The sequence below is a fragment of the Gopherus evgoodei genome, chromosome 10 (genome assembly GCF_007399415.2).
Source record: "Gopherus evgoodei ecotype Sinaloan lineage chromosome 10, rGopEvg1_v1.p, whole genome shotgun sequence".
In the NCBI taxonomy this organism is placed as follows: domain Eukaryota; kingdom Metazoa; phylum Chordata; order Testudines; family Testudinidae; genus Gopherus; species Gopherus evgoodei.
Window position 1 is genome coordinate 70,825,032 of NC_044331.1, and position 17,334 is coordinate 70,842,365.

At 38.8% G+C, this 17,334-nt stretch overlaps 1 protein-coding gene across 1 annotated transcript; it reads right to left on the reverse strand.

Annotated features, from left to right (window-relative positions):
• Positions 1-6,898: 6,898 nt before the first annotated feature.
• LOC115658663 (parvalbumin beta) lies at positions 6,899-11,954 on the reverse strand. Its single transcript, XM_030577935.1, has 5 exons — positions 11,852-11,954; positions 9,904-9,971; positions 8,983-9,115; positions 8,533-8,642; positions 6,899-7,212 (listed from the first exon to the last, which is right to left on the reverse strand). Exons 2-5 carry the CDS (start codon positions 9,962-9,964, stop codon positions 7,187-7,189), a joined length of 330 nt encoding a protein of 109 aa, XP_030433795.1. The 5' UTR covers positions 9,965-9,971; positions 11,852-11,954; the 3' UTR covers positions 6,899-7,186.
• Positions 11,955-17,334: the final 5,380 nt, after the last annotated feature.

Genomic DNA, 17,334 nt, shown 5'->3' on the forward strand with positions numbered 1-17,334 from the left:
TGTGAAATAACCACAATATCATTCACAAACGGTTCATTGAAAAAAGCAGGATCGGGCCCAGACAAGCAAGCAAGCAACAGAAAAGAAACAGGTTGAAAGCCCTAAGGGAATAGTGTCAGGAGTAAAAAAAAAAAAAGTAGTAAGTGCAGGCATGAACCCCTGGAACAATACTTAAAAGGGTGAAATCTAAGGTGATAAAGGTGTCATTTTGGAACATAAACAAGTGCTTTAAGAAAAGAGAGTGAAAAGTTAACTATAGAGGCTGGAGAGAATTAAGCAGTTAAACTTTGTGAAAAATGTTAAAAAGGACCATGTTAAAGAGAGAGAATTCTTGGTTTCTTTGCAGACATTCTGAAGGGAAAATGGGCCCTTTTCCAAAAGAGTGCCTGTAAATAATCCTTATATATATACAGCTATGCAAAAACAAAGCAGTGTAAAAAAAAAAATGTTAAGGAAAAGAAAATGTGTATGTATCTATTTGTCTGTGTATGTAAAGTTCTAAGAATCTAAACCAACACATCTGGTTTGTAAAACTACTGTTTTGTAGGTGTAAGATAAATTGATTTTGTTTTTGTTTTTAATGCCACTAAAAATTCATTTGACTCTTTGATTCAAAGTTGCAAAACTGACAGACCTTTTTGCAAGACACAGGTAATTAGTGTTGTTTGGCTTTGGGATTTAGTATTTAACCCTTAAGGGGTAACTTGATTCTTTACAAAAATTAAAATGTTTTTAAATGAAGACCAAGTCATGGCTGCAATAGGGCAGTCAGAATCAGGAGAATAGGTAGAGATTCTGGAGTCTTTTTGTTTGTTTGGTTTGTTTTTTGTAACAATAGCAGATAAGAGCTGTAATGACAGAATAAGAAGTTAACAGTGACCCTCTGAAGCAACAGCAGAGGTGAGGTGCACAAAACAAAAAGAAGCAATGTTAAAAACACTGAGCCTTAAAATGACTATGTGTAATCAGACTGTCACTTTAATAAAAGTACATGAAAACTCTGAAAAAAACAAAACAAAGTTATACCTTATGTAAAAATTAATATGGCTAATGTTTTTGAAAAGTTACAGTATAGAAAAAATGTGCATTTTCCGTAGGACATGTGCAGCGTATATTGTAGAAAGGGATGTAAAAAAAAATGCAAATGAAACATGCTGCTGAATTAAAATCCTATTAGGGCTCCAAAAAGAGCCGCAATAGGCTGTGTTTTCTTTTTCAAATCCCTGTGTGTTAAAACAGAGTCTCTGAGCTCTGCTGATGGCTTTGAATCCAAAAGCCTAGCCTGTGTTGATGCAAATTACCTAACTGATAAAAAAAAAGGTGAAAACTGCCAGCACAAACGAAGCTGCAAATAAAGAACATACCTGGTCAGCAAACAAACTGCCTACATAAAAGGCATGGTATAACAAGATACCTTTAATAAATTTGATGCTAATGTTACTGTTAATATTAAACATTAAAATAACTTTAATGTTAGTGAGTACCCCTGTAACAACTTGTAGTGTGTATGATTTTTGGAAAAATCCTTTAAAGTAATATGGTAATGATTCTTCTCAGCTATTACCTGTGAATAAACTTAAAGCTTAACACAGCAGGGAAAACATTACAAACTTGGTCTGCTATATAAGAGGCAAAACTTGAGGTACACCACCTCATGAATTTAATAACTAAACAGTGAAATAATTCTTGCATAACCCTTAAAATGTAGAAGCCATTAAAACCTGGCCTGCCTATTTTTAAAACAAAAAAAACAAAAAAAAAACACAGGAAAATATGGGGGTAATTCCTCTGTTTTGCCTGCAGTCAGGAAGGGTATTTGTAAAAGAATGAAATCTTTAAGCAGTAAGCAATGCCACCCCAAAAGGGGTAGAAAACTGTTCTTTTTGTCTTTCAGATAATCCAAAGTACTGTATAATGGACTATGTGTATGTGTTAATTCTTGGGGAAAAGTGTTTAAAAAGTGCTAGCAACCCACCAGAAGACCTTGGCATTAAATGGCAAACAGTTACCAATCATCTGTTAAAAGGTAAAAAGGTAACATGGCTCCTAAAAAAATAAAAACAAAAATGTGGAAAACTGAACTATTCATATTATACATGCAAATGGGGACATGTTAAAAATTGCCACTGCATAAAAGCATAACAGCTTACCATTGGTATAACATTTTCTGGATGGTCTCCCACAACTACTGGCATACTAATATTACTACCCTAATTGTTTTTGGTTTTACATTGTATGTGTTTAATTGAAATGTTTAAAATGTGCTGGTGCATAAAACAAATGTATGTAAAGCTAAAGCCACAGGCCCAAATTACCTCCCAGTATTTTCTATTACGTGGACTAAATAAGAAGTGACACTGGCGATTAATAATCTTAGTGTCAAAAGGGGGATATGTAGGAGCAGGATTTTATAATATCCCATAAGAATTAAAGTATAATTTGATTTCATCCTGCTAGTCACTATTTTTAAATAGCAGAAAGAAATGACCCCCTGGGACTATAGGATTCTGTTTTCCCATATGCATTACAAATTGGGCCCTCTCTAACTCTTTGTTTTAAGATTTAGGTAGTAAGAGACAGGATTCTCTATTGTGTCTGTGTTAAGTAAATTAGAGAAACATTGAAGGCCTGGGTCTCAATGTAAATTGTCTTAGTTATCAATTGTAAAACTTAGCAAGGTTTAATTTGCAATGTTTTTTTTGTTCAATATAAAATAGTACTGTTTGTATTCTCAAATCTATTTGTGTGAATGAGGAATGTATGCATCAGGAAAAGATAAGGTGTGAAGGCCATTGTTACAGCCAGAGTCAAGGGACGGCTGTTAAACTGTCTGGCATCTCAGAGTGGATACATGCTTCGCAGTGTAAGAATGCACAGACCCCAGTGAACCAACCACCACCTCAGGACCACGCAGAGTCAATTTTTTTGACTCCAGAAGAAGACGTAGAGGAACAGCCTGCAATACCTTACAATCTACGCTCTCGTAAGGGTTGCCAGAAGCAGATGACTACATAAAGCAAGGCCCAAGAAGAAGCAGTAGTGAGCCGAGCGCCTGCTGCCTGGTGGACTTAAAACTGTGAGTGCAGTTCCCTCAGTTGAGGTTGTCAGAACCAGAAGGGCCTTGCCTCCAACATGCAGCTCTGGTAGCGCCTGTTCCTCGGCTGCTGGTATCTTAAGGTCTGGGGTGCACACAATGACAATTCTTTTATCCAGCAGCAAGTGTGGATAGCTCAGACCCTTATTATTTCTAAATGCTGGGTCTGCAGCCACATCCCAGCCCACTCTCAAACTGGTGTTCCTGTCCTGGCTATCCCACTCAATTACCCAGACCTCACTGGAGGACCTTGTCTGTTTAACACAATATGGAACAGTAATGACACCTGGGAAGAGGCTATTGGCAGTTCCTTTACCCCACTTGGGGGAGCAATACACCAGGCAAAAAGGCTCCTAAGTAGTTAAATAATGGCAAATAAAACCAGAGAAAGTTTAAGAGCCCTGGCCAAGGAAACAGAGGCGATCGGACAGGTGGCCCTCCAGAACCGTCAGGCATTGGACATAGTGCTTGCGGCCAAAGGAGGGACCTGTGCTCTCACTGGAAAACAATGTATGTTTATACAATACCAATAAGGTAATAGATCGCTATAGCCACTTAGAACAAATCGCATATCTTCCTCATGAAGAGCTGAGTTCTTTATGGAAGTGGCTAAGTAACCTGTTTAATTTCTCTGGCATAGGAAACTGGTTGTTCAGGGAGCCCTAACTATCCTGTTTGAAATCTTAGTGATTTTTGTATGCTTTCAGTTAATCTGTTGTATCCAGAATTGTGTCACCCAGATGGCTGCCCCAAAACAGAGTGCTAATATAATGATTTTGAATATCACTGATGAACAAAAAGATAAGAAACGGTTAATTTGCGGAACCCAGTAATTGTTGGTCATGGCGTGCGCTTGACCAAAAGGAGGGATTGTGAAAGTAGAATGAATTATATTGTGAAAATAGAAAGGATTAAAGAAATGCTGTCTGTACCTTTAAGAAAAACTGTTGGAATGCTGCAATCCAGGTGTCAGGAATACAGACATTCACATAGAACAATTGCACCATTTAAGGGCAATTGGTGAAGTATTAGCCTCAGATCCATAAAGAGTTAGTAAGGAAGTAGGATATGCATGCTGTGCCCCAGGTGAATTTTACAGTTTTGCTTTCTTCGTTCTTTTGTCTGATTCCCGCTCTTTTATCTGTATAAATAAGACTGTTTTGGCCTTGCATGGCCACTCACATATTCTGAATGTTATTGGCAGAGCGCTGTGCTAATAAAACAGAGTGGTCTGACAAATTGTGAGTCCTGATTCTAACTTTGACACCTGCCATCCATGTGATTTCCCCAGAGATCTTGGGTCATCACAATTTGGAGAGCATTGCCTCCTGCGCCCGTTAAGGAAATTAGAGTTTGTCATGGGCTGAACTGAAACTCACTGGAAGGGGCCACTTAAGACTATTTTACTTTATCTTTTATTCATTTCCATTGTGATATGAAAGCAGACATGATCCCTCCCTTCAGATCCTGCAGTTAGTTTTTTCATGTAGGAATAAGTTATTAGTACATGCTTTGAGTGCACTGCAAGGCATGAAACCTAAGGCTCAGTTGTATTTGCCTCTAATTTCTATTTATTTAGTTGCTGCTGGTACATACCCAGGTCTCTCTAGTGCCAAATTGATAGGTACTTGGGAATATGCAATCTGAGTGCATCATTGTGAGTTGTTAATGCTTCTGTCAGTCAGTAATTGTCTATCCATATATTTCAGTGAAATTATTATTTTCTATTTATAGAGAGATAAGTAACAGACATCATGACCTGAATTATTAAGATAACCCTGAGAATACCAATCCCAGCACCAGTCAGAAGAGAAAAAAAGCACTAATTTTGCATAGATCCTGCCTGCACAGTGTCTATAGCATTTTGGCTTTTTGTTTTGATTTCTCACCAATAAAGTGGTGGCATGGCTTCTTAACATTTTTTAAATGTTTAAAATCTGCTACATTGTCAGAAATGACTGTACAACTGCAGCAGATTTTCTCTTGAAAACAATTCTTTGGCAGAAATTTTGACATGAAGTAGGAGCATATACATGAGTGGCCTGATTCACAGAGGTGCTGCACACCCCTAATTGCCATGAATTCAATTAGAGCTGTCGTTGCTCAGTACCCCTGAAATTGATGTTATCTCAAGGCCCAAACTTGCATTTCTTTTGTACCCATTGGGAGATCTGACAGGAAAGGAATGGATTAGCAGGCCCTTGATCTGTGTATGCTGGTGATATATGTCTATTATGCTTATGAAAAACAGACATTAATTTGTACTGATTAACAGTAATGCCAGTTTTGTGGCTATGGGCTACTGCAGATATGGATGTGCACTTTATCTTTGTCTTCCATAGACAAGTGAATGAATAAAGGTCGGAGTCAATGTAGTCTCTTCACTATTTGCAATATTGCCATCTAGCAATTAACACCCGCAATAATTTAAACCAAGCTTTAACATCAAAGCAACTGGGGATAGAATTAGGATTTATATTCAGGATAACTTTGTGTTATGTTCGACTGCCAAGGCATCAGCAAGACTGATTGCCAGGATTCCTCTTCAGCAGTCAGTCTGAACATCTGCCAAAAAGCTCAGTTACATGTCTGGGTGTAAGTGAGCTGTGCTATGCATTACATGATCTGCTTACAATTTATGGACATGCCTGCACCAAAAATTACATAAAATTTCCAACATGCTCTGTTTCTGCAGTTTTTCAAAACAGCTGCCAAAAATAGGTGACAGTTATGATCCAATTTCAGCAAGGAATATTAAAGCCACAGTGTACTTTTGGTCTGGAACCAAGTCATGGCAAAATAAGTAATTAAACATTGGTGGGAAAATTTTTAACCCACCCCTCTGAAAATATAAAAATGCTCCTCTTCTTGTGTTTAACCATAACACTTTATCAATGGACTAAGTAAATAATTGAGACTTAACAACATCCCACTACGTGTGCTGTAAGACATTTATAAAAGGAATGAGTAGGTTCAGTCATTTTCAGACATACGCTAAACTGCTAATATTAAGGATATACTATTAAGGATACTAATATTAATGTACGTCAGCGTTCATTATGATAAATGAAGGAGCTGGGTAATAGCCACTCTATATTAGTGTGTTATTGGTGATATTTTTACACTGTGGCATTGGATAACAGATTTGAGGAATGGTGCTGAGCACTTTTTCATTTGTAGCAAGCCCAGAATTTTTACAAGGCAGGTTAACATAGCTGTTTTACAGCTGAGTGACAGGCACAGAGAGCTTAAGTGCCATGCTCATGGTTACACAGCAAAGCCCACCACATGTAGTTTGTTGCAGGATCATGGCCTTTGATACTGGCGGAGTTGGGATTAATACCTAGGTTTTCTGCTCCCCAGTTCCACTAGAATGCAGTTACTGCCCAGTAGTTGATAATATAAAGATAAAGGAAGATAATTCCTCTTGAGAGAGTTACATTTTAGGCCATTAGCACTTTCTGACAATATAGACGATAGCCTACCACTTGCTTTTTAAATTAACCAGGAATTTATTCCCTGCTATGAGCTATGTGTCAACTCCTCTTACATTTTTTCTCAAAAAGTCTCACAGTTGGGACTGAATATAGATTATTTTTAGATACCTTGTTAGCATCCCTTTTCCTCAGGGATCATAGAATTAAGCAGAAACAAAACTCAACCAAATCAGAGCAATTAAACACTAAAATGTCATATTGTTTAAGATCATCAAAAGTGTGTCTGGGGTGGGTGGGCTGGAAAGTGGGACTGGGGAACTGGGAAAGGAAGATTTGAGCAGAGAGAATAAAAGACAACAGGTTTTTTTGCAGAATTTTTTAATAATTTTTTTCCTTCTTCCAGCCACAACTTCAACATTGTGAGTGGTCGAAAATCACAAAGTGCCTGCTTTGACACTGAAAACAATACCACATGACCAAAATACCTGTACATTGCAAGATCTCTTAACAGTCCCATATGTGGAGTTAACATACAGGCATTTTACTAATGCCATGAGACAATATAAAAATGTACAAATATGTGCTGGGTGTGAGGTGCTTGTTGGAGGAGGGAATTTGAAGAGACTGTCCATTGTTGCTTTTGGTCTAATGCTCCTTATGCCTTCACTAGAGCCTGGAATTCTGTTAGAGAAAGAAAATGAGAAAAGCAGGGAATAAAACTAGATGAAAGTGGTTATTAGAGCCTTTGGAATGAATACTGTCCAAAAGTCCTAGACGAGAGCCCACCATGTTGTTGTAACAAACTACTTGAAGCTACTGCTAAATTGAAACACAGGGGGTAGTGTAGCAGCTTTTCACTCCTTAAAACAGATTGTATGCTGAGATAAGGAGTGGACCTATAAATTCATATTCTTAGGAAATGCTGAGTTAAAACTGAATTTTATTCAATCCACTGTACCAGGGCTACCAGCTGGAGTGTGAGTTTACCATGCACACTGAATGTGCTGCAATAGCCAAAATGAAAGAGGGTGGATTAGGACAGGGTTGTCACCTTCAGTCTGAATTTTCTTGCTTTTTTAGCTTCCAAATGAGGCACTGAATGTTAGCAGTGACATAGTTTCAGAGTCAGAAGTGTTATCGCTAAGGAGCTGCCTGAGATCTGTATAAGATGATGTCCTATTTGGGGTTTATAAGTAGAAGCTACAAGAGCTGCTGCTGAAGCACATTCCTGCTTCTCCTCCCAAACTCCAGCTAAGATTAGCACGTGTGTCTGCTAGGGTTGTTGCCACCTGTCCTAGTCTGGCCCAGTTTTCAGCAACTTTATCTCCAGTACATGATCCGTGATGCCCTATTTGCTTCCTTGAGAGTTCAAAAAGAAATTGCCCAGCCAGCCCATATCTTTCCTCTTGGGTTTTTTAAAGTAATTTGGTCTAGTTTCCCATAGAAGTGCTGTCCAGTGAAACTTGCACTGATCAGATTATTCTCTAGCACAAATATCATCAGACAAACTCTGAATGAGTGCTGTGTTTTTAAATGCATTACAGCAATTGTAGCATCCTTAAAAAAAAAAAGCACAATCAATCTTTTTACCATATTACTGAGTATAGGTTCAGTGTTTACCTGTGGTCTGATGTGCAGAGCACCCAGAACTGTAACTAAAGTCCATAGGAGCTACTGGTCCTCAGTACCTCTGAAAAATCAGACCCCTAGAGTCAATGGGCCTGACCTTCCCTCCACTGAAAGCAATGGCAAAGCTCTCATTTACTTCAATGGGTGTAGGATCAGTCTCCATATAGGGCCTAATTCTGCTGTCATGGATACTAGTGACAATAGGAGTAAATTGATTGAAATCAGTGAAGCTACGCTTGTGTAAAATCTGTTTCAGAGGGAAATTGGGCCCTATTACGCCACATAGTTATTAGTGCTGTAAATTTACTTTCAGCCTGAAAATACATATTTGAAGAAACCAAAACTTATTGAAGACCACACTGAAAAACTTACCGTCCACTCCGATTTTGCCATCACCATCAGTGTCACCTGCAGCCATGAAAGCCTTGGTCTCAGCAGCAGTTAGAGCTCTGGCACTTGAGGAGAAATTCTGCAGGAACAGCCTGAAATAAAACAGAGACATTACTAAATGTTATTTGTATTATGGAAGTGCTTAGAGCCCAAAGTCAGGATGGGGCCCAATCTTTTTGGGTGCCGTACACAGAAGTTCAGCATTTCTGTCTTTCTCATCTAATTCAACAGCCTAAACCCCACAAATGAATATGGTCTAATCTTAACATATGTGGAAATTCCTAAACTTATTTCACAAGCTGATATTAAGACCACATTCAGAGACAGCCAAGATGCTGGAGTTCCTTTAAAAGCAGCAGCAGATCACAAGACGCAGAGAACATCCAGAAGCCTACGTTTTCTAACAAGTAACAGCAGCTAAACTATACTTACTGAAGCTCATCTTCCTCAATGAAGCCGCTCTTGTCCTGGTCAAGGATTCCAAAAATTGTCTTTATCTGGTCAGTAGACTTGCTTTTTAGACCGACCTTGGAGAAGAAAGACTTGTAGCTGAAAGAGTCAGCAGCTGGAAGAAACAAAAACCTGTTATTTAAAACCTTTTCTCTTGAGGTTATTACTGTTGTACGTATTTCTAAGGCACCCATCCCCATAATATCTGGGTGCCAGGCTCAGTGCTCCAATTCAGCGCCTGCTGCTTTTGTTCCTCAATGCAGCACACTTGATACAATCTAAATGGAGCTTCCGCTTCTAACGACGTAGGCCTCTGGTTGGATACCCTGTGGCCAAATTCGTGTTTCCTGTTAGAATGGACATTCTGCAAAGCCCCTGAAACTTATTTCAATCTGCCTCACAGGCAGTTACAATAAACATTTAGAGTATGTGTGTCTGACATAAAGCCTTTCGGCCGAACCCTAAAGCCTTTACTCCAGCTTCACTCAGTCATTACACAGGCAAAGGCTTCAAGAGAAAATAAATTTCATCCAGGGTCTTCAACTGTCTCACGGAATAGACATAAATGTGGGCATGATCCTGCACGGCAGGACCTCAGTGAATGAATACTTAAGACAAATTCTCAACTGGTGTAAAATTGGCGTAGGGCAATAGAAGTCCGTGGAGCTACACCAAATGTATACCAGCTGAGGATGTAGCCCTTTAACTCAGTTTGTTGCTGCACATTTAAGGGAATGGTACCCATAAAATGAGCTGTTATACATCTTTTTGAATTCAGGAGGCTACCTTGCAATGCAGCTACAAAGAGATCTTACAGGGAAGAGATCTACAGAGAAAACAAGAGCCATATCATATTAAGATATAAAAATAATGTCTCCTTGTTGCAGAGGGACCGTTCCTTACCCTGGCAGCTGGTAAGAGCAGCTTCAATATCTTGAGCAGAAAGGATATCAGTCATAGCCATTGCCGAACTGTAAAATAAATGTGAGCTATTTAGTCATTAAAATAACTTCTACATCTCTTTCACGCAAAGGCTCTGTTTGAAGCTGCTGGTGTGACAACGTCTGATAAAGGATACATTATTCATCTAATTGTAAATGGAGCATACAGTAACAGTTGTCTGCAACAGGTGCTTCCATTTGAAGCTGAGGAATGAGTGAGGAATTCCACATGACAGGGTGTAGGGCCGGAGTAAGATATGATGTCTGGGGAGCATGGGAAGAGAGCAAGTCAAAGATGTCTAGCACCCCAAAAGTGTGACTTCTGCAAGGATTTCCCTGGAAGTAGATTATTACTCATTTAAAAGGTATTATATAAACAGTCAAAATGTATCTACAGAGTACATAAAACAGAGGGCCATTTTTATCCCTGGTAAAGTTCTTGGAGCTATTTTGCCTAGAATATTTTAAAATCAAATCATGACTATCAGTGAATTGGCTGATATTTTAAAACAAATTAAAAATAAAAAAATTATAAGATGAAGATTTTAGTCTGTTTATTCTAATTTAATTTTAAAGGAATCTAAATGCACAGGACCAAATACAACCCACGCCTAGCTCCACTGAGGTAAATTGAATTACACTAGAGATGAATTCGGCATCTTGCATTTATGTTTCTATGGAAGACTAACTCTCATGGTAGCTGTCTAGACAACTGTTCTTAAACAAGTTGGGCTGCCTTGCCTCGGCACAGAGTAGAATGAGCTGGATTTTTACCCAAATGCCTTCATTTTGGTAAATTGATGTGCTGAGAGTAAATCTGTGAAGACTGGAGGAGGGAAGCCAGTTTCTTCTGAAACATCAGCTTTTAACAAAAATCCCCTTCTCCTCACTGAAGCAAAGATGGCTCCAGAGGCTCTGTTTGACAAAGCTGTGTGTTGATTACCAAAAAGTTGCTGAGGCCTTAAATCCCAGCCTATTCTGTTCATGGGAATGTAATTTAATATTAATACAGTTGCACTGCTATAGTATTCTCCACTGAAGATTTCAAAGTATATCACAATTATTAATGAGTTAAGATTCACAACATTTCTGTGAGGTAGGTACGTATTATTTATGGATGGGGAAGTGACTTTCTGAGAGATGTCTATGGCAGAGCCAGGAATAGAATCAAGATCTCCCAAGCCCATCCCAGTGCTTTTCCAAGAAACTATCTTTCCCATATAAAATATTTGTAGAAAAATTAAATATGTTTCCCCTTTTATTTTCCCTTCTGGGCATATGGATGTGAGGGAAGATGGGGTGGTTAACCAGTTATGACCTATGTGCCCTGTTAATCAGCTCTACATAAGTTGGAAACTTGCTCAGGCAATGAGTTGGCTACATCAATCCAAACTGATTTCTGAGAGAGGAAATGAACAGTTAATCATATAGGTCTGGTTAGTCCTTGCTTGCAGGTACTTCAGAAGGTGCAAAGAAACAATAGGGCAAATTCCCCACTGGTTTCAATGGGTGCATCTCCAATTAAGTTTCTCCACTGGTGTTTCCTCTGCTTATGCTAGCAGTGAATTTATCTCAGTGTCTTCTTGTGAATACTTGCTACCATTGCTCTCAGCATTCAGGGTAATAGGGAGTTATGCCAATCCCATTTCTCACTGCTGATGGTAGAAAAAATGAAGGGAAAAAGTTAAAGGTGGGAAAAAAAGTTGGAGCATGCCATCATTTCTGAGAGGTGCACCATACTGCCATTTCCCTCCCACTAGTCTGATCACTGATTTCATTCTACTCTAGATTGTATGTCAGACTGCAAGGATTATAAGATTTTGTTTTGTTTTTTTAATTGCCTAGGTTCTTTCAGTTTATGAAGCGTTTTGTTCTTCTTTTGCTAAAAGCAGAGGTTCTAATGGTCTTACCTTTGTGGTCTTCTTGACTGGACAAGGAGGCAATCTAGTTGGAAGGAAAGCACTTGCTGTGTGTCTCCAGCAGAGCTGAGCTTGCTTATATATACTTTAAGTTGTATACCATATACAGATTTTAGATTTCAGCGTCATGAAGGGGGAATGGTGTCGAATGAACTTGCCTAACTAATCATCTTACACTATTTTTATCTCAAGAGAATACATATGATATTTGCAAACGAAATAAGATAAGTGGCGAGATATGTGGAAAGGACTGCGTTGTATTAAATTTCTTCTGATTTAAGCAGAAAATATCAACTTCTTCATATGATCTAGGCCACAGACAAACAATCTAATACATTTGATCCCAGTACTCAGATGAACTGAAGCTAGACCGAATCTTGATGAGATGCATTAGATAAACATTTTAATGTGATAACTTTTTATATTATTTGTAGACAAGGCTTGGGGTAAAGGAAAAAATGGAAATTGAAGTTTACTCATGTATGGAATATTGCCATACTGAAATTTTGGATAGCATATGGTTTAAGGAGAATAATAGTGATATTCTCACAAAGATTATGGGGCTGCTGTCACTTTAAAAACAGTGACTGTGATGCTGCAATAGGTAATATAATATTATGCCAGTCCATCAGAACAGCAAAAAGCATCTATTTCTGTAATGGTTGAGGAATTTAGTTTGTTCCTAATCAGAACCTGAGAATTCTTTGAAGTTCGGAAGCAGTACTCATGTTTAGCTGTGTTATGTCTGAGTGATAGGAAGGGCCTGATCTACTTAGCTGTCTCTGAGATGCAGTCTCGTGAGTTTCAGCTTGAGGGATCTTTGCATTTATAATAAAAAAGAGAGGAAATTTTTCGAAGCGTCACTGCAGAGGACACTATGAGAGGGATGTCTTTATAATTTTTAAGCTGTTTTCAGATCTCTTTTAGGTATCTAATCCTCTTAATTTTTTTTCCCCATTGCTGTTTTCCAAAGTTGCTCTGTGCTGTGGTACATTGTTCAAAAGATTAAATAACCGAGAAACAATTGAATTGTCTGAATTTTCTTTCATGAGATGTAATGGACAAATACGGCAGTGCCCAGGTTTGATTGATTTCTTTCAGAAACTGTTAATTTCTGCTAGAAAAATTACCCCCATTTTTATTTTCAAATCAGAAAAACGGCCCATATTGTGCCAGCCGTCCTGCATAAAAATGGATGGCATGATATTGGCTAATGAAACTAAGTTAAGAAGAAAGGCAAAATCTGCTAAAACTCTGGAATGGCATGAGTATAAATAAGAATTTGAACCACGAGTGTCTATGTCAGAGGATGCTTTCAATTTTTGAAGCAATAGCATCTCATCTTGCTCAGAGCTAATTCCGCATACTTTAACCTCTCACCCTCATTCTTCTATTTAAAAATAGCATTGATTACTATTATTTGTTTTAGTGCCTGTGGCCCATAACCATTAGTCTGCTCTTAAGTGTGTGAATCACTTGAGGACACAAATGTGGTTTTGTTTTCCAATGGGTTGTAGTAGCCAGATGATTCCTTTTGTTTGCTGTAATTTTAAGGACAGATCCTGAATCAAATGATTTACAGCCCCAGACAGTTGAACTGTGGTCAGACTCTGGCAAATTTTGGAGCCTGGTTTGCATTGAAGTCGAAGGCAGCAGAGATCCAAAACACGTGCAGTGGCTGGAAGGATGAAATGCACAGAGATCATGTAACACTATTTACAGCCAGCCTCCAACAGCCTTTTTAGCAGCAAGTGCTACTTAGAGACTGCAAAACACATCTGTCTGTCTGGCTGATTTTACTTTTTTTCATCAAAGCCTGTTAATAGCCTTCCAGCAGCCACCCAATTTAGCCGGGGGAGGGAGACCTCTGTAGCATTAGGAAACAGCAGGAAGTAAGGAAAGGATGATCCCCTTCAGACAGACAGATTCCTTCTTAGGGACAGTTTAGACCAAGGGACCTGCACCATTTCAATCCTCTTACATCTGTTTGCCTGCTATAGGATTTATTGTTTAATGCATGAAGCAGCAATGGTATAAATACTGTTCTCTTTCCATTTTAGGCCTCCAGTCTTGATTATGATTTTAACTCTGCTAGTGCCAAAATTACCTTCTCCCCCCCAGGTCGAAAGGCCACATTTTAAACTAGACGATATTAAGTTGCTATCCTTGGGAAATCAGGATCTGTGGGGCCCATCAAAATCCTCCCCTCTGTCTGCCTTCCCATTCCTCCATCTCTGTGTAGTGTGCTGTGCCACTGCATAATATAGTTCTGTTGTCCCCCTTCACCCTGGACGTGGCTGCATTTTTCTGGTGCAGTGATTCTTGTATCTTGTAGTTAGGCAAATGCTGCAAATGTATTTTTTTGTGACTATACACTCTAATTTTCAATTAATTTGCTTAGGTCTCTCTTGCATCTCTTTTTTGTTTCATTTCCATGCATGTTCATGAAAAGTGAATTTCAAAGTCCTATGTGGAGATTTTTTCTAAAGCTGCATTTTATAGATGCACATATGAAACGCGGACAGACCCTGGTTGTCGGTGGGCAGGATAAAACCTGAGACCTCTGGAACTAAATGCACAAGTCTCTACTACATGAGCTAAAAGTTACATCCTCTTAGTTAAGGCTGTAGCGGACTCATTAATCTCTAAGTGGTGTAGGTGCCACTAGAGGGGGACAGAGCACCTACCCAGCAGGCATGGGTTACACATACAGCTTTTAACACTGGATTGAAAATGTCTGTGCACTCATCAAATCAGGTAATAAAAATCATACCGTGTGACTTCACCAATCACATATAACCAATACTATTTGAATAATGAAAACAGAATAGTTTGTTTATTCATTCATCTTGTAAAACATTTTGGGATCCTACAAAACAAAACTGGTCCCAGTGGCCTAATGGATAAGGCATTGGCCTCCTAAGCCATAGGCTGTGGGTTCACTTTCATCCCATCTGTAGTGAAGAGCTTCTTTGTTTAATAGGCAGCAGGTTTAAAACAAACAAAAGGAACTGTGGAACAACCTGTGGAACTCTTTGCCAGAAGATGTTGTTAAGGTCAAGACTATAACAGGGTTCAAAAAGAGCTATATAAATTCATGGAGGCTAGGTCTATTAATGGCTATTAGCCAGGATGGGCAGGGATGGTGTTTATAGCCTCTGTCTGCCAGAAGCTGTGAATGTTCATTCCCTCTGGGGTACTTGGCATTGGCCACTGTCGGAAGACAAGATACTGGGCTAGATGGATCTTTGGTCTGACCCAGTATGGCCTTTCTTATGTAAATTACATACATTTATTATTATGCCAGTGCACCATCCTGTCTGTTGAACAGATATTCTAGGTTTGAGAGCACTCATTTGTTCTATTTTCTATTGTATGCCATTGTACGCAAAAGTTTTTACTGTCTGTGAAGGTAACTGTTGAGTCACAACTTTCAGTAACTGCCAAGGACTCTAGCAGGCAGACTGTAACTGTATCGTACATGGGAACATTTGTATTAAAGTATTTTCCCTGAAGAAGGTAGTGAAGGAGAAGCTGCCTTGCTGGCAGGAAGCAATGCATGAAAAATCAAATAAGATTTGACTTATTTTGTGTAGACTTTAACTATAACAATTGTTAGATAATTTACTGTATGGTAATAAACTGATGTTACTGTCTGAAGCCACATAATTACAATTTATGTGACTGATTTTAAGAGGTGCTGAGCACTCAGACTTCCCATTGACTGCAACCAAACTAACTATAAAAGCAGCAAAGAATCCTGTGGCACCTTATAGACTAACAGACGTTTTGGAGCATGAGCTTTCGTGGGTGAATACCCACTTCCTCAGATGCATGTAGTGGAAATTTCCAGGGGCAGGTATATATGCTAGCAAGCAAGCTAGAGATAACAAGGTCAGTTCAATCAGGGAGGATGAGACCCTGTTCTAGCAGTTGAGGTGTGAAAACCAAGAGAGGAGAAACTGGTTCTGTAGTTGGCAAGCTATATATATATGTATATATATACTAATTACAAACCTTCCTACCTAGTGTCAAATCTCTTACTCTCCTTATTTATGTCAGACAATGGATTACTTGCATAATACAAGCAATATTTATATTTAGCCCCTCATCTGTGATTTGCTAAAGATGAGTGCCAACCCTTGATCCAAAACTTTAGGGAAACTTGGATCCAGATCTGAATTTCACATCTAGGTTCTATCATGATAATCGCCTCAGATCTGATCGCACCTGCACTTGAAGGTTTTCGTGTCTGAATCCACTCTGTAGATCATTCCCATTTCTAATGCTTATTAAACGAGTGTACATGTGAAAGAAGAAAGAAAAAGGCTTTTTCAGATAAAGACTTCCTAGATGATGGATATATTAATTCATTTCATCCATTGGATTCATTCGTGAATCCATTTAATAAATAAAACCTTTAAACTTTGGGGTGATTGTTTCTGCAGTTTGAAAACCCACACAGATCACATCAGAAAAATAGAGCAACCTGCCTGCCATAATACTAAAGTCAAAAGCTACTTCATTACCTCGTGGAATGCCACCTGCAAGGGTCCTAACAGGATGGCCAATGTAAATTCAGGCGAGGGATAATTTTACCATTTGTCGTGTGGGAAAATAACTTCAGCTACACCAAAGCAATTTTCAACACATGAAGAAAATATTTTATACCTAACTCATAAGCAAAAGTTAATGATTAAAAGAAAAGAGCTACTTGATGTTTGTTTGGCCAGTTCTTTCCTCCTAAGTGTAATACCAATAGGAAAATCAAAGGAGGCCATCATTCATGCATAGACAACCTACAGAGCTGGTTGTAGCTTTATACTGTGCCCACAGCTTAGAGGAAAGTTTTATTTAATAGCCTAGAGAGACTCAACGTAAGTCATTACAAGTGCACTGAACCTGCAACTTTTACTTATGTAGTAATCAGCTGAAGAGATTGGGACTATTTCCATGAGTGTTGCAGAAATCAGCATTGTATTGACCACAGCAGTAAGGAAGCTTTTTGGGGCAGGGACCTTTTCTGATTCTGTGTTTGTATAGCATCTAGCACCCTGGAGGCCTGGGCCATGACAAAGGCTCCCAGGAACTACAGTAATAAATAATAATGTAATTGTATGTCAGATTTAGAAAGTTACCAGAGAATTACAAAGATGGATGTGGCATAGTTGTCAGCAAACCCTTCCAGACATAGCGGGCCTGATTCTCAGTTATACAAGGCTGCTTAGACTACTCTGGCAGTGTAAAGAGGCCTTAACATGGGACTAAATTACATTTACACTCACTTTAATGCCCTTTTATGCTACCAGAGCAATGTAAAGGGGCCTCAGTGCAACTGACAATCTGATCCAATAGGCCTATGGCCAGATTTTGTCACACATCAGCATAATTGTTATAAATAACAATTCCTGGGATCAGGGCAACTGCATCGGAAAAGATTTGCTGTCATTGAAAAGGCCTGCAAATGACTGCCT

What these genes read in the sequence shown, in the direction of transcription:
- LOC115658663 (XM_030577935.1), bottom strand. Translation starts at nt 9,964, where the DNA reads ATGGCTATGACTGATATCCTTTCTGCTCAAGATATTGAAGCTGCTCTT. An exon ending in TGCTCTTACCAGCTGCCAGG is followed by an intron (nt 9,116 to 9,903) that starts GTAAGGAACGGT and finishes TGTTTCTTCCAG; the next exon opens with CTGCTGACTCTTTCAGCTAC. An exon ending in ATTGAGGAAGATGAGCTTCA is followed by an intron (nt 8,643 to 8,982) that starts GTAAGTATAGTT and finishes GTTTTATTTCAG; the next exon opens with GCTGTTCCTGCAGAATTTCT.